Raw genomic sequence first — 19,267 nt, 5'->3', positions numbered from 1 at the left:
GAGTCACTAGGTCTCAAATGAGTGGGACTAGTGAGCTTAGTAGCCGTATCTGGATTGATCGGTGAGCTTGAACTATATGTTCAAGAATAGTCGGTACCGCATGTGTGGAGTCTCATTGCATAACGTATGTATGGCGTATAATATGAATGGATGTATTCCAATATTATACGTGTGGTTGTGTTGACATTGAGTATGAGTATGATTGAGTTGATGTTGCCGTTGCTGAATGTGTAATCTGATTTGGGTGATGAAATGTGTTATTTACTTAACATGACATGATAATTTATAATGCTTATTATATCGATTGAGGAACTCACCCTTACAACTATTTTTCAGGTAACGAGCAATGAGTTGAGTAGAAGCTAATGCTTGGAGTCTAGTGTAGTCTCCTTAGTGGGTCGTGCTCTGATAGATGTAACATCGGGATGGGATGTTTTAACTTGTTTTAAATGTTTTATTGTTGGTTATGAACCATTTTACATGCAATGTTTTACATGATTGATGAGATTTCTATCCGCTGCGTTTTATGCAAATGCTTATGTTTTGAATCAATAAAGAGCATGACCGTTATATTGGTGAATGGTGTACAGTGTTTGTGTGTGACACCCTTAACTGCATAATTACTCTGAGTTTTATATGTTGTTTTAATTAAATATTGGGGTATTTTAGAAGGGTGTTACATTAGTGGTATCAGAGCATAGTCGGTCGAGTCGAGTCGTAATTATTCTGTTTCCCCTGTACGGGATAGGTGTTGTGTAACCCTATCAGTACTTATTGTTTAGCTCGTTGGGTTTTCAGAATAGAGATGGCTGGAAGAGGTAGAGACGATGCTGCGATTGCTGAGGCTCTGGGTATGCTAGCTGGAGTACTTGGAGGGAATCCGAATGTGGTGGGAATGGGAGCTGCTCGTCAACTGAGTGAGTTCCAGAAGAACAATCCTCCAATGTTCAAAGGAGCATACGATCCAGATGGCGCTCAGAAGTGGTTGAAGGAGATCGAGAGAATCTTCCGAGTGACTGAGTGTTCCGATAACCAGAAGGTCAGGTTCGGTACGCATATGCTGTCAGAAGAAGCTGATGATTGGTGGGTTGCTACCCGCACTGAGTTGGAAACTGCTGGGAATGCTGAAATCACTTGGGCTGTGTTCAGAGAGAGATTCCTGAGGAAGTACTTTCCAGAAGATGTCAGAGGAAAGAAAGAGATAGAGTTCTTAGAGTTGAAGCAGGGTAACAAGTCTGTTACGGAGTATGCTGCTAAGTTCACAGAGCTGTCGAAATATTACACTCCCTATAATGAGGCTGCTGGAGAATTTTCGAAATGTGTGAAGTTTGAGAACGGGTTACGTCCCGAGATCAAGCAGGCTATTGGATACCAACGGATCAGAGTGTTTTCTGACTTGGTTGATTGTTGCAGGATTTTTGAACAGGATTCCAAAGCCAGAGCAGAGAGCTATCAGCAAAGGGTTGATAGAAAAGGCAAGAATCAGAATGATCGTGGAAAACCGTATGCAGCTGGCAAAGGTTTTCAGAGACAGAGTGGGATGAAGAGACCTAGTGGGGGAGACTCTAGTGCCCCTGCTAAGTGTTATAGATGTGGTCGGGCTGGACATCGTGTCCATGAGTGTACCAGTGCTGAGATGAAGTGTTTCAAGTGTGGCAAAGGTGGTCATTTGGCTGCAGAGTGCCGGTTGAAGACTGTAACTTGTTTCAACTGTGGAGAGGTGGGTCATATCAGTCCACAGTGTCCTAAGCCGAAGAAGGAGAATCAGTCAGGAGGCAAGGTCTTTGCCTTATCGGGTTCTGAGACTTCTGCAGATGATCGTTTGATCAGAGGTACGTGTTATATAAATGGTTTTCCTCTTGTAGCTATTATTGACACCGGTGCTACTCATTCCTTTATATCTTTGGATTGTGCTGTGAAACTCAAGTTAGAGATATCTGAGATGTTGGGTAGTATGGTGATTGATACTCCTGCGAAGGGTTCAGTGACTACTACTTCAGTTTGTTTGAGTTGTCCTTTGAGTATTTTTGGTATTGGTAGAGACTTTGGGATAGACCTTGTGTGTCTTCCGTTAGTGCAGATTGATGTTATTCTGGGTATGAACTGGTTGGTGTGTAACCGAGTTTATATCAACTGTTTTGATAAGACTGTGATATTTCCTGAGGTTGAGGAAGGAAAGGATTTGTTTCTATCAGCGAGGCAGGTGAATGAGGAAGTAGCAAATGGGGCAGAGTTGTTTATGCTGTTAGCGACTTTGGAGGCTAAAGATAAACTGGTGATTTGTGATCTGGCTGTGGTGTGTGATTTCCCTGATGTGTTTCCGGGAGAAGTGAATGAATTGCCGCCAGAGCGTGAAGTTGAGTTCTCGATTGATTTGGTACCTGGTACTAGACCGATATCGATGGCTCCGTACCGTATGTCTGCTGTTGAGTTAACTGAATTGAAGAGTCAGTTGGAAGATCTGTTGGATAAGAAGTTTATTCGTCCGAGTGTGTCACCGTGGGGTGCACCAGTGTTATTGGTTAAGAAGAAAGAAGGTACTATGAGGTTGTGTGTGGACTACAGGCAACTGAACAAAGTGACGATCAAGAATCGGTATCTTTTACCGAGGATTGATGATCTGATGGACCAGTTGGTTGGTGTGAGTGTGTTCAGCAAGATAGATTTGAGATCTGGGTATCATCAGATACGTGTGAAAACTGAGGATATTCAGAAGACCGCTTTCAGAACGAGGTATGGACATTATGAGTATTCTGTAATGCCTTTTGGTGTGACTAATGCGCCTGGAGTATTTATGGAGTATATGAATAGGATTTTCCATCCGTACCTAGACAAGTTTGTGGTGGTGTTTATTGATGACATTTTGGTGTATTCGAAATCTGAAGAAGAGCATGCTGAGCATTTGAGAGTGGTTTTAGAAGTTCTACGAGAAAAGAAGTTATTTGCTAAACTGTCAAAGTGTGAATTTTGTTTAGAAGAGGTTAGTTTTCTTGGTCATGTGATTTCAAGAGGTGGTGTTGTTGTTGATCCTTCTAAGATAGAAGCGGTGTCTAAGTGGGAAGCTCCGAAGTCTGTTGCTGAGATTTGAAGTTTTCTTGGCTTGGCTGGTTATTATAGGAAGTTCATTGAGGGATTTTCTAAGTTGGCGTTACCGTTGACGATGTTGACTAGAAAGGGGCAAGCATTTGTTTGGGACTCAAAATGTGAAGAAGGTTTCCAAGAGTTAAAGAGAAGGTTGACTACTGCTCCTATTCTGATATTACCGAGTTCGTCGGAATCATTTGAGGTTTACTGTGATGCTTCATTGTTGGGTTTGGGTGGTGTGTTGATGCAGAGTAAGCAGGTTATAGCTTATGCTTCGAGACAACTGAGGGTTCATGAGAGGAACTATCCGACACATGATTTAGAGTTGGCAGCTGTGGTATTTGTTCTGAAATTATGGAGGCATTACTTGTATGGGTCAAGATTTGAGGTTTTCAGTGACCATAAAAGTTTAAAGTATTTGTTTGATCAGAAAGAGCTGAATATGAGACAGAGGAGATGGTTAGAATTTCTGAAGGATTATGACTTTGGTTTGAATTACCATCCGGGTAAAGCAAACGTAGTGGCTGATGCATTGAGTCGGAAATCATTGCATATGTCTATGTTAATGGTTAAGGAATTGGATTTAATTGAGCAGTTTAGAGACTTGAGTTTGGTGTGTGAGAGTACTCACAATAGTGTTAAATTGGGAATGTTGAAGTTAACGAGTGGTATTCTGGATGAGATCAGAAAGGGTCAGAAATCCGATGTGCTTTTGGTTGATAAGTTGACTCTAGTGAATCAAGGTCAAGGTGGTGAATTCAGAGTTGATGAGAATGGCATTTTGAAATTTGGTAATCGGGTGTGTATTCCGGATGTTACCGAACTTAAGAAGAGTATTCTAGAAGAAGGACATCGTAGTGGCCTGAGTATTCATCCTGGAGCTACGAAGATGTATCATGATTTGAAAAAGTTATTTTGGTGGCCGGGAATGAAGAAAGAAATTGCGAGTTTTGTTTATTCCTGTTTGACTTGTCAGAAGTCAAAGATTGAGCATCAGAAGCCGTCTGGGCTAATGCAACCGTTGGCTATTCCAGAGTGGAAGTGGGATAGTATCAGTATGGATTTTGTTTCTGGTTTACCGAGGACAAGTAAGAATTTTGAAGCTATTTGGGTGATTGTTGACAGATTGACAAAGTCGGCTCATTTCATTCCGATCAGAATGGATTATCCGTTAGAGAGATTAGCCGAGTTGTATATTGAGAAGATTGTAAGTTTGCATGGTATTCCGTCTAGTATTGTTTCGGACAGAGATCCTAGATTTACATCGAAGTTCTGGGAAGGTTTGCAGAGGGCTTTGGGAACTAAGCTGAGATTAAGTTCTGCATATCATCCGCAGACTGATGGTCAGACTGAGAGGACGATTCAGTCACTGGAGGATCTTTTGAGGGCTTGTGTTCTGGAGAAGGGAGGTGCTTGGGATTGTTATTTACCTTTGATTGAGTTTACCTACAACAATAGTTTTCATTCGAGCATTGGTATGGCACCGTTTGAAGCTTTGTATGGTAGGAGATGTCGGACACCTTTATGTTGGTATGAGTCCGGTGAGAGTGTTGTGGTTGGACCGGAGATTGTTCAACAAACTACGGAAAAGATTAAGATGATTCAGGAGAAGATGAGAATTGCTCAGAGTCGTCAGAAGGGTTATCATGATAAGAGGAGGAAGTCACTTGAGTTCAAGAGGGAGATCATGTGTTTCTTCGTGTTACTCCGATAACTGGTGTTGGGCGAGCTTTGAAGTCGAAAAAGTTGACACCTCGATTTATTGGTCCTTATCAGATTTTGGAGAGGATAGGAGAGGTAGCCTATCGTATCGCTTTACCGCCGTCGCTTGCGAATTTGCATGAGGTTTTTCATGTGTCTCAGCTGAGGAGGTACATTCATGATCCGTCGCATGTAGTCCAAATAGATGATGTACAGGTGAGAGATAACCTGACTGTTGAAACATCACCTATGAGGATCGAGGATCGAGAGTTGAAGCAGTTGCGGGGTAAAGAGATTGCCTTGGTGAAGGTAGCTTGGGGAGGACCAGCAGGTGGCAATGTGACTTGGGAACTGGAGAGTAAGATGAAGGAGTCTTACCCAGAGTTGTTCGCTTGAGGTATGTTTTCGAGGACGAAAACTCTTTTAGTGGGGGAGAGTTGTAACACCCCGATAATAATATGGTAATTATTTAAATTAAGTTAATAATATATTTATTAATTTAATTAGATAATTGGATTATTATTATTATTATTTTGGAATTATTGAATTATTATTATTATTGGGATAATAATAATTATTGGAAAATATATAAGTTGGAAATAAGAGAAAAGTCTCATTTTGAAAAAGAAAAGGTTTTCACGTGAAACTCAGAGAAGCGGCTGAAAGAGGCAGAGCAAGAGGAAGAGCTAGAGAGCAAGGGTTTGAGAACGGAAAAGCTTGAAAGCTCAAAGTTGCCGGATTAACTCAGGTAAGGGGGGTTTATCGTCGTTTAATGGGTATTATGGGTTAGCATGTAATGGGTAGTGATAAACCGTTGAATTGACCCTAATTGGGATTAGGAATGCTGAAAATTGTGATGAATAAGTTGTGTTAAATCTGAAATTTAATCGGTAATCGGATGGGTAGTGATTTCCCGAACGTATAGCTTTTCACGGAATTGGAATCGGAGGTCCGGAAGTCCTCCAACGGCGGAAAATGCGGAAATTCTGCATTCTGCCTTGTGTTAGCGCAGGAACAGCTTTCTGTCTTGCGTTAACCGGTTAACCCAGGGTGTTAACCGGTTAACACTGTTTTGAATTGTGTAAATTTGCTGTTTTGTCTGCGTTAACCGGTTAACCCAGGGTGTTAACCGGTTAACACTGTTGTGTTTCTGAGAATCTGATGTTCTGTTTGCGTTAACCGGTTAACCCAGGGCGTTAACCGGTTAACACTGTTGTGAATTGCCAGGAAGCGTGTTCTGCCTGCGTTAACCGGTTAACCCAGGGCGTTAACCGGTTAACACTGTTGCAAAGTGGAAAAATTGTTATTTAAAATGTTGTGTGCCAAATTGATGGTTGCCTATATTGGTGTACGATGTAATAGGGATTATTTCCCGTTGTCTTGAGCAGTAAGGGTATTAGTAGAGTGTGCTAATACTGTGATTAATTATTTGACATGATATGATGTTTTGATACATGTGTTGATGATGTCTGATGGTATGCATAATGCTGTGAATGTATATATTATGCATGTATTTGTGAATGGACTATTGTATGGCTTAGAGTGTGAGCATATGTCCATTGTGGATTGTCGTTGATGTTGCATTGCTAGATGATTAGCGTGCATAGCATAGCCCTTGGGGTTGTAGCTAATTCCCATAGTGAGGAATTAGTGAGTGAATCATTGTGGAGTTGTTGTTGATGTTTGCATGCTAGGTGATTAGTGTGCATAGCATAGCCTTTGGGGCTGTAGCTAATTCCCATAGTGAGGAATTAGTGAGTGAGTCACTAGGTCTCAAATGAGTGGGACTAGTGAGCTTAGTAGCCGTATCTGGATTGATCGGTGAGCTTGAACTATATGTTCAAGAATAGTCGGTACCGCATGTGTGGAGTCTCATTGCATAACGTATGTATGGCGTATAATATGAATGGATGTATTCCAATATTATACGTGTGGTTGTGTTGACATTGAGTATGAGTATGATTGAGTTGATGTTGCCGTTGCTGAATGTGTAATCTGATTTGGGTGATGAAATGTGTTATTTACTTAACATGACATGATAATTTATAATGCTTATTATATCGATTGAGGAACTCACCCTTACAACTATTTTTCAGGTAACGAGCAATGAGTTGAGTAGAAGCTAATGCTTGGAGTCTAGTGTAGTCTCCTTAGTGGGTCGTGCTCTGATAGATGTAACATCGGGATGGGATGTTTTAACTTGTTTTAAATGTTTTATTGTTGGTTATGAACCATTTTACATGCAATGTTTTACATGATTGATGAGATTTCTATCCGCTGCGTTTTATGCAAATGCTTATGTTTTGAATCAATAAAGAGCATGACCGTTATATTGGTGAATGGTGTACAGTGTTTGTGTGTGACACCCTTAACTGCATAATTACTCTGAGTTTTATATGTTGTTTTAATTAAATATTGGGGTATTTTAGAAGGGTGTTACAACCTGTGCTACAGGTAATAGAATATTTCACCGTCTCTTTTGGGCATTTGACCCGTGCATCAAAGGTTTCGCTTTCTGCAAACCTCTCCTGCAAATTGATGGCACTTGGTTATACGGAAAATACAAGGGTACGTTGCTCATGGCAGTTGCACAAGACGGTAACAACAATGTATTTCCCATTGCCTTTGCTCTTGTTGAAGGTGAAACGGCTGTTGGATGGGGTTTCTTTCTTCGACATCTCAGAACGCATGTCGCTCCACAAGCCAATCTATGTCTGATTTCTGATAGACATGCTGCCATCGAAAGTGCCTACAACAACCATGACAACGGATGGCATGATCCTCCTTCTACACATGTCTACTGTATCAGACACATTGCATAAAACTTCATGCGTGCTATAAAAGATAAGAATCTTCGCAAGAAGGTGGTGAATGTTGGGTATGCTTTAACTCAACCGTCTTTTCAATATTATCGTGATGAGATTCGACTGTCTAATGAAGACGCGGGGAGATGGATAAATAACATCCCAGTAGAGCAGTGGACAAGAGCATTTGACGGTGGTTGTCGATGGGGCCACATGACAACAAACATTGTGGAATGCATGAACGGGGTTTTCAAAGGAATTCGAAACCTGCCCATAACCGCCTTGGTAAGATCAACCTATTATAGGTTGGCTTCTATGTTCGCAAGCAGAGGTGAAAGATGGAGTGCAGTGTTAATGTCCGGACAAGTATTCAGTGAATGTTGCATGAAGGTCATGAAAGAGGAGAGCATCAAAGCTACGACACACGCTGTAACAGTGTTTGACCGTCATAGACAAAATTTCAGCGTCCAGGAAACAATGGGCAACAGCGAGGGGAGACCAAATTTAGCCTACGCGGTTAAACTACACAGAAGTTGGTGCGATTGTGGAAAATTTCAGGCCTTCCGCATACCTTGCTCCCATGTCATTGCAGCATGCGCTTATACTCGTCAAGACGCTTACACCCATTTATCTGATGTGTACAAGGCCAACACCATCATGAATGTATATAGTCAAAGCTTTTCAGTACTACCAATGGAGGATTACTGGCCTCCATATGAAGGAGACATTGTTTGGCACAATGAAGAGATGCGTAGAAAGAAGAAAGGAAGGCCAAACAGCACACGTATAAGAACAAAGATGGATTCCACAGATAAAGTGATAAGATTATGTAGTATCTGTCGTCAACCAGGACACAACAAAAACAACTGTCCCAATCAAGGAGCATCATCTAGATCTTAAGCTTATTGTAACATGATATCTATATCTTAAGCTATTTGTAACATTGTATCTAGATCTTATGCTTTTTGTAACATTGTATTTGTGTAACAATCAATCATTATATATCATTAAGTTCTTGTTACAACGAGTTTCATAACCAACATCAGTACAAAACATCTGAAAACATAAATAATTCTAACTGATTACAACAATCAAATTAATATCGTCTCGACCGAACATCATTTCCCTAGCATCCTTATCAGTCTTCATTCGCACCCAACCAAAGATACTGTCAAGTCTCTCAATACTTCTGATTTTTTCCCCTTCTGGTATTTTCCCGTCTAACCATCGAACCAGCTCCCTCTTCAGTTGATCTAACGTGGTGATGTTCCAAAACAGCATCAGCAATTGAGGTTTGTCTCTCGCATAAATCACCTTACCGTATCGGCGACGAACACCAAACATGATAGCCAAATGATTATATGAATTGTGGAACAATAGGTCACACTACGCATCTATTTATAAGACAAAAAAGGCATTTTATGAGGGACTCGGCAATTGAGTTGGCGCCTCCTTTTAAAACATACACATAGGCGCCAATTGGATTGGCTAGGGCACCTACCCTAGGCTAGGGCACCTGCCCTAGCCAATCCAATTGGCGCCTCCATTCAAGTTTTAACAACAGTCGCCATATGAACAACTTTCATGTTCATCAAAAATCCATTCGAAACTTGGAAGCTCATCATTAATTTCAAAACATTATAGGTCATTTTGACAGAAACCCTAATTTTGGGTCAAGTTCGCAGGGACCTAACTCACTCATTTTTAATTATTTTGAGGTGGGACCAAGTGCATTGGAAAATTTAAGATGTCTAGTTTAAATGTTATGTTGGACAATAATTCATATTCCTAAAAGAAACACATGCAATAATAAAAAACATTATCGGTCTGATAACAGTTGAAAAACTCAGAAGTCCAACTTCAACTGCCCATAACTTTCTCAAACAAAATCCAAATATTGCAAAATTTATATCCAAATTCATTGTCTTGAAAAGATCTACAACTTTCATGTTGGAAGTTTTTTCATTTGAGGCTTTTTTAAGGGAGGCGCCAATTGGATTGGCGCCCCCTCTTAAAAATTACACATAGGCGCCAATTGGATTGGCTAGGGCAGGTGCCCTAGCCAATTCAATTGGCGCCTCCTTGCAATTTTTAAGAGGGAGCGCCAATCCAATTGGCGCCTCCCTCTAAAAGTGGGGCATATTGGGAATTTTTTTGAAAAGTGGATTATTTTGGGAATTTCTTCGAAAATGTGGGTTAATTAGGTAAAAAATCCAGAATTTGCAAACGAGGGTTGATACAAGTGATAAGATAAATTCTCACGATTTCTAAAATACACTATTGCTATTCGTTTATGGGTATATAGATCTCATTTACATATGTGTTCGAGTTGGAAAAAAGAAATTGCAATTAAATGTTTAGAGAGATTTATAAAGTTTCATGATCAATATATTTAGAGCGGAATATTTGAGAAGGTCTAACAATATCGATATTGTTATTATAAATGGGGAGACACGTGATTATCCAAGTATGTTAGATTTCATTTGTTGTTTGTACTTGAAATAGAATAATTATTCAGTTACATGAAAATGTAAGTTTTGTCATGGTTATTATGGTAAACTTATAATGATACATGAAATAACATAATCAAAAGACTAGTAGATTTGACAAGTTTGGTTCAAACAACTAACCCGAAAACTTCTAAGATCTGTTGAAAGGACAAGATATTCAGATAATAAATTTTCATATAAATGGAATACTATTTGTCAAGATCATTTCAAGGTCATTAGGAGATACTTGTAGAAATTTAGATGAGAGATAATCAACCTCCATCATTGTCTTCTAGGCATACTTTAAATGATTTAGGGAAAATATCAAATAGATGGCATATCACTCATGGGTTTGAATCGGCAAACTCCAAAAAGTTATATTTTACTATTATAATTATTTAAATTATTTTTGTTAAATAAATTTCTTGCAATTAATTAAAAAACTTAAAGTAATATTTGAATTTAAAATCAAATTTAAATATAAATAAAATATTTATATGCAGGTTAAATTATGGGGTCTATTATAAATTTCTAGGAATTGTACAATTGAAAAAAAAAATAATGGGATATTTAAAGACATACGGCAAAGTGAAATTCACTTAAACTTTTTAAGATGTGTTGTGTTGCACTATTAAAGATGATCGAAGAATGCAGTCTCTATATTTGTTAAAATTTTCAAATTAGTAGTTATAAGTTTTCAAGAATAGTCCTTAAATATTTTAAAATTATAGACTGATTCTTAATTTCAATATTTTAAAGATTATTCCCTCAACTTTTTGAAATTTTAATTTTGATATAAAACTTTTGAAATTCTCATTTCACATCTACTTTTCATTATATATTTATATTTTAATCTTAAAATTTTCAGTAAAAATATTTGAATGAAATTTGAAGAATCTCTTCTCAGAAGTCTTTTATTCGAATTAATTACTTAAAATGCCGTAATAATGAATTAAAAAAAATTATTCCGCGCTAAGTGAGAAATTTTTATTCAAATATCCCTAATTTTAAATAAAAAAATCCAAAATAACCCTAATTTCAAAAAATATCTCAATCTATCCCATTTTTTAGAGGAGGCGCTAGACCAATTGGCGTCAGCTCTTAAACTTAGAGAGGAGGCGTCAATTGGAGTGGCTACAGCACATGGTGTTGTCAATCCAATTGGCGCCCATGTTTATTTTGTAGAGGATGCGCCAATTGGTCTGACGCCTCAGTGTAATGTGCAATTTTTTGTGTTATAAATAGATGTGTTGTGTGAATCATTTTTCCACATCTCATTTCATCATATTGCAAACATGTTAGGTGTTCGTCGCCGCTATGGAAAAATGGTTTATTCGAGAGACAAACCTCCGATGTTGATGCTTCTGGAACATTTATAGTTTCGATCAACTGAAGAGGGAAAAATACCGTAAGGGGAAAAATTAGAAGTATTGAGAGACTCGATAGTATATTTTGTTGGGTGCGAGTCAAAACTGATAAGGATGTTATGGAAATGATGTTTGGACGAGATGACATAAGTTTGATTGTTGTAATCAGTTAGAAATGTTATGTTTTAAGTTTGCTTATGTTGTAGTGATGTTTGTTGTGAACCTTGTTGTAACAAAAAGATAATGATATATAAAAATCCAAGGTTACAAAAATTAAAAGGAGATATTATCTTATGATGCAGATGTTGCTCCTTGATTCAAACAGTTGTTCTTATTATGTCCTGGTTGACGACATATACTCCCTCCGGTCTCATATGTAAGCAAAAAAAAAAACTCACCCTTTAAGAAAGTGGCTATATATTCATTTAAGTAATGGAAAATATACATTTTTTTCCATATTTACCCTTATTTATTAATTTAGAAATAAATTAATATTTTTATTATAACCATTTAATGGTTAGTCAATTTTTATTAATACCATTTAATGGTTAGTCATTTAGTGGTTATATATTCCACTTACTCTTACTAAAATTTCCTGTAGAAATTTGTCCCGCCTAAAAACAACACTTCTTAGTCCATTTACTGTATTCTCCACCCGCCTAAATTTCCATGGTCCCGCCCTGTAGAAATTTAACATTTTCATAGTGAGTTCTATAAATACTAAAGCTTTTGGTTCTCATTTTCATAGCCAAAATTTTACATTTCCTGTATCATTATCTTTTGGTTCTCATAAAAATGCCTCTTAATATTGATCTAAACACTCCATATATTGATCATGAAATGATGGAATGCAACATAGCACCATCCATTAATCTAAATGATCCTTCTTCAAGTAATTTTAACTTGTCTTTTAAGGACCTACATGGTAGTTCATCAAATGAAGAATACATGGAAGAAGCTAATATGTTCAATTGTGAAAATGATTTTGAACATGGTTTTTTTAATATTAATGAGGACATTGATGTTGATGCTTTATATTCAAATGAAGTTCATGTCATGGAAGAAGGTAATATGCTCTAATACTTTTATGTTAGATAATTTTTGAACAACTTAATTAATTTTTTTCACTTTTAATACTGTTTTATAAAATTGCAGAGAGTGAATTTATTCCAAATGAAGAAGATGGAGAGGAGACTGAATTTAATCAATATGAAAGTGATGGAGAAACTGAAAGTATTGCAGCTAGTAAGATTTTTTATCATATCATTATATTTTTGTTTGTTCATATCATTACTGTGTCATCTTTTTTTCATATCATATCATTACTTTTTGTTTTCTATTCATTACTACATTGTCATATTTTGTTTATAAATATAAAACATGCATGAGTCATGCATTAGCAACAAACATGAGACATGCATAAATTAATATAAATGGAGTGTCATCATTTGTCTTCTATTCATTACAGAGCCATATTTTGTTTGCCAATAAGAACATGTAGTAACAAACATGAGACAGTAGCAGCGTAACAGCATATACTTGTTTCTTAATTATTTTCAATTTTTTCATGCAGTGTCCACAATGGTTCAACATGAACCTGAAACTTTTAGGAAAAAAAGATCATTTTTAAACAATGATCAACGGAAAATAATTGCTCAATTATTGATAAAGAATAGTTGTGGTGGAAAACTAAAATCCGGAACTGTTATATGGTTGGCATCCAAATACTCGGTATCCATCGATGTTATTTATCGAATTTGGAAGCAAGTATCTCAAACAGGTGATGCGTCTCATAAAAGAACAAAAAATTGTGGTCGGAAAAGAGTTGCGGTAGATATTGAAAAAGTGCGGGATATTTCGTTAGCTAAACGTAGCACTCTTCAGAGCCTCGCATTTGCCTTGGGCATTAGCAAAACAGCATTGTTTAAGTTTGTAAAGGATGGGACTTTGCGTCGGCATTCAAATGCTCTAAAGCCACAAATGAAAGATAGCAATATGAAAGATCGTCTTAGATTTTGCTTGTCCATGCTTGAAGAAACTAGTCTTCCTCATGATCCGGAGTTTAAGTCTATGCATAATATCGTCCACATAGATGAAAAATGGTTCTACATGACCAAAAAATCAGCTAACTACTACCTTCTTGAAAATGAGGATGAGCCATATCGCACATGCAAAAAGAAAAATTTTATTGGAAAAGTCATGTTTTTAGTAGCAGTCGCTAGGCCTAGATTTGATGACGGTGATAAGGAGATATTTTCGGGAAAAATTGGCGTCTTTCCTCTTGTTCAAAAAGTTGCAGCAAAAAGGTCAAGTATCAATAGAGCTTCGGGTACACTTGAAACTAAACCGATTACTTCTATCACTAAAGAAGTTAGTCGAAATTTTCTAATCAATAAAGTGTTACCTGCAATTAAAGAAAAATGGCCGAGAGAACATGCAATGGAAACAATTTATATACAACAAGATAATGCTCCGTGTCATGTTTCTATTGACGATGAAGAATTTCGTAAAGCAGCTTCTGAAGGAGGATTTGACATCCGTTTATCTTGTCAACCACCGAATTCTCCTGATTTAAATGTTTTAGATCTGGGTTTTTTCAATGCCATTCAATCATTACAACAAAAGGAAGTTTCAAAATCAGTTGATGAACTCATTGAAGTTGTGCAAAACTCATATGATAATTTTTCTAGCAAACAATCTGACAAAATTTTTCTCACACTTCAATCTTGTATGATTGAAATCATGAAAATTAAAGGATCTAATAATTACCGAATTCCCCATATGAAGAAAGAAGTGTTGCTTAATCGAGGCATACTACCTACGCAACTAAAATGTGACCGAGAGTTAGTTGAAAATACTTTTCAATATTTAAACAGTGATAATTAAGGTACGAACTTACAGGAGGTTGGTTCTAGATCATGGAATTTACATGGAGAAGGAAATATGAAGAATGCTAGTTAGTTACATTAGACTTATTAGTTTATGTGTTGTACTACCTATTTCATATTATTGGTACTGTACATTACAATAAGAAGAAAATATGAAGAATGCTAGTTAGTTTACATTAGACTTACTAGTTAGTTTCATGAAGAATGCATGTTAGTTCCTTACTGATGGCACTGGTACTGCACGTTAGAATTTTTTAACAAATGAAAAATAAAATAGACAATGACATTACTCCAAAAAACCAATAGAAGATGATTAGAAAAATAAACATTAAACATCACAATCATAAAGAAACATAGCAGTACAATTCTTTAACAGTGCAATAGAAACAACAAAGAAACATTAAACATCATAAAAATCCAAATAAGAACACACCTAGTTTAAATAATCTAAGTAAATTTTTATCATATCTTTAACCTCTTCTTTCTTGACACCAAAGTTCAATGCTGGTAATTTGTTCAGATCAAACTCATCCATATCTAAGTATTCAACAATGGTGTTTTCATTTGTTGGAGTTAGAGCATTTTCACTTTCATTCTTTGGAGTGATATTTTCTGCACTTTCATTTGTTGGAGTTTGAATTGTTTCAGGAACTTTATTGTCTTCGATACCTAAATCAAAAGATGGAAACTCATTAGCTAAATGATGTGGGTTTGCCATTTTTAGAGTATAAAAAAAAAGGAAGAACAAGACTCATGGAGTTTTGTACAAGATGATACTGCACCATTTATAATAGGATATGACTTTTCAAAAGCCAATGATAACAAATGCAACGTTTCAGAATAAATGCTCTTTTGGAAGTGTAAAAAGTGGAGTTATTATAGGAATAAACATGAATATTGAAAAACTAAATTTGAGGGTAAAATTGGAATGGTATATTTAATTGTAACCATTGTAATTAATTTTTGCTTATATTTGAGACTCCAAATTTTTTTTTTTTGCTTACATATGAGACCGGAGGGAGTACTACATAGTCTTATCATTTTATCAGTCGTATCCATTTCTGTTCTAATACGCGTGTTTTTTGGCCGTCCTTTTTTCTTTCTTCGCATCTTATTGTTGTGCCAAACTATGTCACCTTCATATGGAGGCCAATATTCCTCCATTGGTAGCACTGAGAAGCTTTTGTTATACACATTCATGACGGTAATGGCCTTGTAAACATCAGATAGATGGTTGTAAGCATCCTGGCGAGTATGAGTGCATGCCGCAATTACATGGGAGAAAGGAATACGAAAGGCCTGGAACTTTCCACAGTCGCACCAACTTCTGTTTAGTTTGACAGCATAGGATAAATTTGGCCTCCCCTCATTGTGGTCCATTGTTTCCTGTACGCTGAAATTTTGCCTATGACGGTCAAAGATTGTAACCGCGTGTGTGCTAGCTTTGATACTTTCCTCTTTCATCACTTTCATACAACATTCACTGAATATTTGACATGACATTAACAATGCACTCCATCTTTCACCTCTGGTTGCGAAGGTAGAAGCCAAACTATAATAGGTTGTTCTGACCAAAGCGGTTATTAGTAGATTTCCAATGCCTTTGAATACGCCGTTCATACATTCCGCAAGGTTTGTTGTCATGTGGCCCCATCGACAGCCTACGTCAAATGCCCTTAAAACTGTGGAAATTCTTTGTATGAATCCTCCCAGTTGCCGAATACCTGTTCAACAGCCTTTGTCCTTGCAATCCACGCTTTCTTGTAAGATGGAGTATAATTATATCTTGTAACGATATGAGATATTATTATACTCACTTTCACTGATGGGTCTTTGTTAACAAGCGGAAAAATGTTTTGACATATCAATGCAACGCTTAATTTACGGTGATCTTGTTCAACGTTAGTTGCAATGCAACTGTGAGGTGGGTCTATAGAAGCTATCTCCCAAGAGTCGCTTCTCTTTTTGTGAGATGCAGCCCATCAAAACTTACAAAGGATGTTACAACATTCGATGACATACCTTCTCGAATCAGTGCGTTTCACAATGAAATCAACAGAGCTATTCATGTGAAATTTTTTGATAGCTTGCACACATTCTTCTTTAGTGCGAAACATGTCTCCCACTTTTAACTCATCCTCTGATCGTGGATATGGGTTATAAAAAACACTGTTGGATGTTTCATCGTCATGCAGATCCATGTTTGTCATATGTTGAGGCGGATTGTATACATGACTTTGAGGTAATGGCGATGGTTGATCATCATCTCCAATGTTGTTGTTCAACATATGATCGACCTGTGTCTCGGTCTCTTCTTCTTCTTCATCAATGACATTGACTTCTGCTTCTTCTTCTGGGTCGGTGTCATCTGAGTTTTCTGAATCAAATTCATCAGATTCAACTTGATTAGTTATTTGAGATTGTTGAGATGGGATACTTGGTTGAAGAGTAATATACAACTCAATAGAGTTGCAACCAGAATGTTCGTGACTAACAAACATATATTCAACATCTTCATCATCTCGTACCTTTAGTGGGAAAAATTTGCATTGACTGTTCTAAAAAAAATTGGATTTTGATACGTGATCTTTGACACAAAACCAGATCCTATGCAGGATTCAATTCGTGTTTTCAAATGCAAGAAATTTGAATTTCTCTTGATCGTAAGTCAGATAGTATCGGTGTTTCGAAAACAAAACTCGTATAACTCAGACTCATATGTCTCACCATTGCAGTGAACATTGATAGTATATTTTGGTGAATATGACATTGTAATATTTCTTGTGTAGACGGAAATTAATGTTTTGGTGCAGATGAATTTGTGTTGATTGTTGGATGTAGATAGTAAGACACTTAAATAGGTAAGTGATATGTCAAACATGCAAAGCTAGACGGACGTGATGTGTCAAACATGTAAGCAAGTCAGAAGTGATGTGTCGAACATGTAAGCAAGACGGAAGTGATGTGTCAAACATGCAAGCAAGTCATAAGTGATGTGTCAAACATGCAAGCAAGACAGAAGTGATGTGTCAAACATGCAAGCCAGAGGGAAGCCATGTGTCAATCATGCAAGCCCTAGCGTTAGTCCAATTGGTGCTAGCTTGTAATGCTTGTACATGGGCGCCAGTCCAATTGGCGCCACCATGTCTTGCATGCAGACCTCATAACCAAGCATAAAGAGCCATGCATGCGCCAGGCTAGGTAAAGATGTAGCACGTATGATCCTAGGGGAGGCGCCACTTTGATTGGCGCTAGAATGTGACAATTGCACATGGGCGCCAAACCATTTGGCTTGCAGATGCAATCACCATTTTCCATGCATCCATACTTTTGCATGTCACACCTTATAAATAGCCAAGAAACTCTCACATTTTTTCCACATCAACACTCACTTCTTCCTCAACAACATCAACTCTTTCATTTGCAACAACCTCTTTCATCTGCAACAAACATTTTTTCAACATTTACTCCGATAAGATGTCTCTCCTCATAATGGGTGAATCGCACAGAGGCACAGTTGCAAACATAGCAACTTATGTAAGCGTTTAATTCTTCTGTTATTTGTCTAGAATACGTTTTAATAATTATACTTAATTTGTTGTTTATCTTTTATAAAGTAACGTATTTTGTTGTTTCTTTTATAGGATTTTCAAGGTTTCGAACTCGGGTCCACGAATATGTACACATGGACTCGATGATTCAACCGTATGTCGAACTCACCGGCTTTGGACATATAAGCAAAATAATGTCTTGGTCGATGGAAAATAAATTCATTCTTGCGTTATGTGAAAGATGGCGTCCCACGACACACACATTCTGGTTTCCAACTGGTGAATGTACCATGATGTTAGAAGACGTCTACATGCTATTGGGACTGTCTATCGAAGGTAAGGCGGTAAATGGTAAAATCAACTATGAGAATTCGATTTGCATGGACCTCTTGGATGCTGATTTGTTAGATGATAACTCGAGAGGTCAAGGTATACTCCTTTCATGCCTTAAGGTATATTATAACAGCTTAGAGTTATATGAGAATTCCACCGAAAAGGCTCGAATAATAAAAACTAGGTGTTACATTATGCTTTTAATTGGCTCATTTTTATTTCTCGAAGGTAGTGGTTCTAGTATGCATGTTATGTATTTACCTTTACTAAGACATGTAGATAGAATAGGAAGTTACAGTTGGGGATCCGCTTGTCTGCCTTATCTTTATAGCTCTTTGTGTAAAAATTCACACAAAGACACATCTACCTTTTCTAGATGTGTTGCTTTGCTCCAAGCATGGGGTTGGTCCAGACTACCGTCCCTAGCGCCCGTCAACAACAACCCTTTCACATTCCCGTATGCACAAAAGTAAGTTCTTAAAATGGACTATATTTACTTACTTTACCGATTATTATCTCTAGATAATATTTTTACCTTTATGGTGCAGATGGTCGGCACGTGGTTTGAGTTATAACAGATGTCCTAGACACTGCATTACCTAGTATCGCAATCTCTTGGATCACCTTCGACCGACAGATGTATGGCCATTAACCTAATTATTTCGTAATAATTTGTTAATTTCTTCTACCAAATTTATAATCTAACATATGTTCACATTTCAGTTCATTTGGCGTCCATACCTAAATTTGGATCATGACCATGAAATCAACGAACAAGACGCAATCGTTTGGACTGCATGCACACCGATCATAAGATTCACCACTGTGGAGATGCACAATAGTGATCGTGTTAAATTGCAGTTCGGTATGCTTCAACACATCCCAGATCCCCCAGCAAACCTAGGAGAATGGCATCTACGCAAATTTAACGACCAATGCAACTTTAACCCATGGCAAAGCTTCGCTAGATCTGAGTGTCGCAAATGGAAGCACCGCCATGACCATGTCTTAACTGACGATGTGATGCCAACTGAAGAAAAACCAAGTCGT

General features: G+C 37.4%; 1 protein-coding gene across 1 annotated transcript; it reads left to right on the top strand.

The window, feature by feature from the left end:
• The first annotated feature begins 13,554 nt into the window (after positions 1-13,554).
• On the top strand, positions 13,555-14,331 carry LOC127082413 (uncharacterized). Its single transcript, XM_051022651.1, has one exon. It carries the CDS (start codon positions 13,555-13,557, stop codon positions 14,329-14,331), a length of 777 nt encoding a protein of 258 aa, XP_050878608.1.
• The last annotated feature ends 4,936 nt before the right edge of the window (positions 14,332-19,267 follow it).

This window comes from Lathyrus oleraceus, chromosome 5 (genome assembly GCF_024323335.1).
Source record: "Lathyrus oleraceus cultivar Zhongwan6 chromosome 5, CAAS_Psat_ZW6_1.0, whole genome shotgun sequence".
Taxonomy (NCBI): domain Eukaryota; kingdom Viridiplantae; phylum Streptophyta; class Magnoliopsida; order Fabales; family Fabaceae; genus Lathyrus; species Lathyrus oleraceus.
Note: the sequence above shows the minus strand (reverse complement) of the source record. Positions and strands in the feature narration are given on the sequence as shown.

Bases quoted from the DNA above. Each gene is read 5' to 3' on its own strand.
- LOC127082413 (XM_051022651.1), top strand. From the start codon at position 13,555: ATGACCAAAAAATCAGCTAACTACTACCTTCTTGAAAATGAGGATGAG.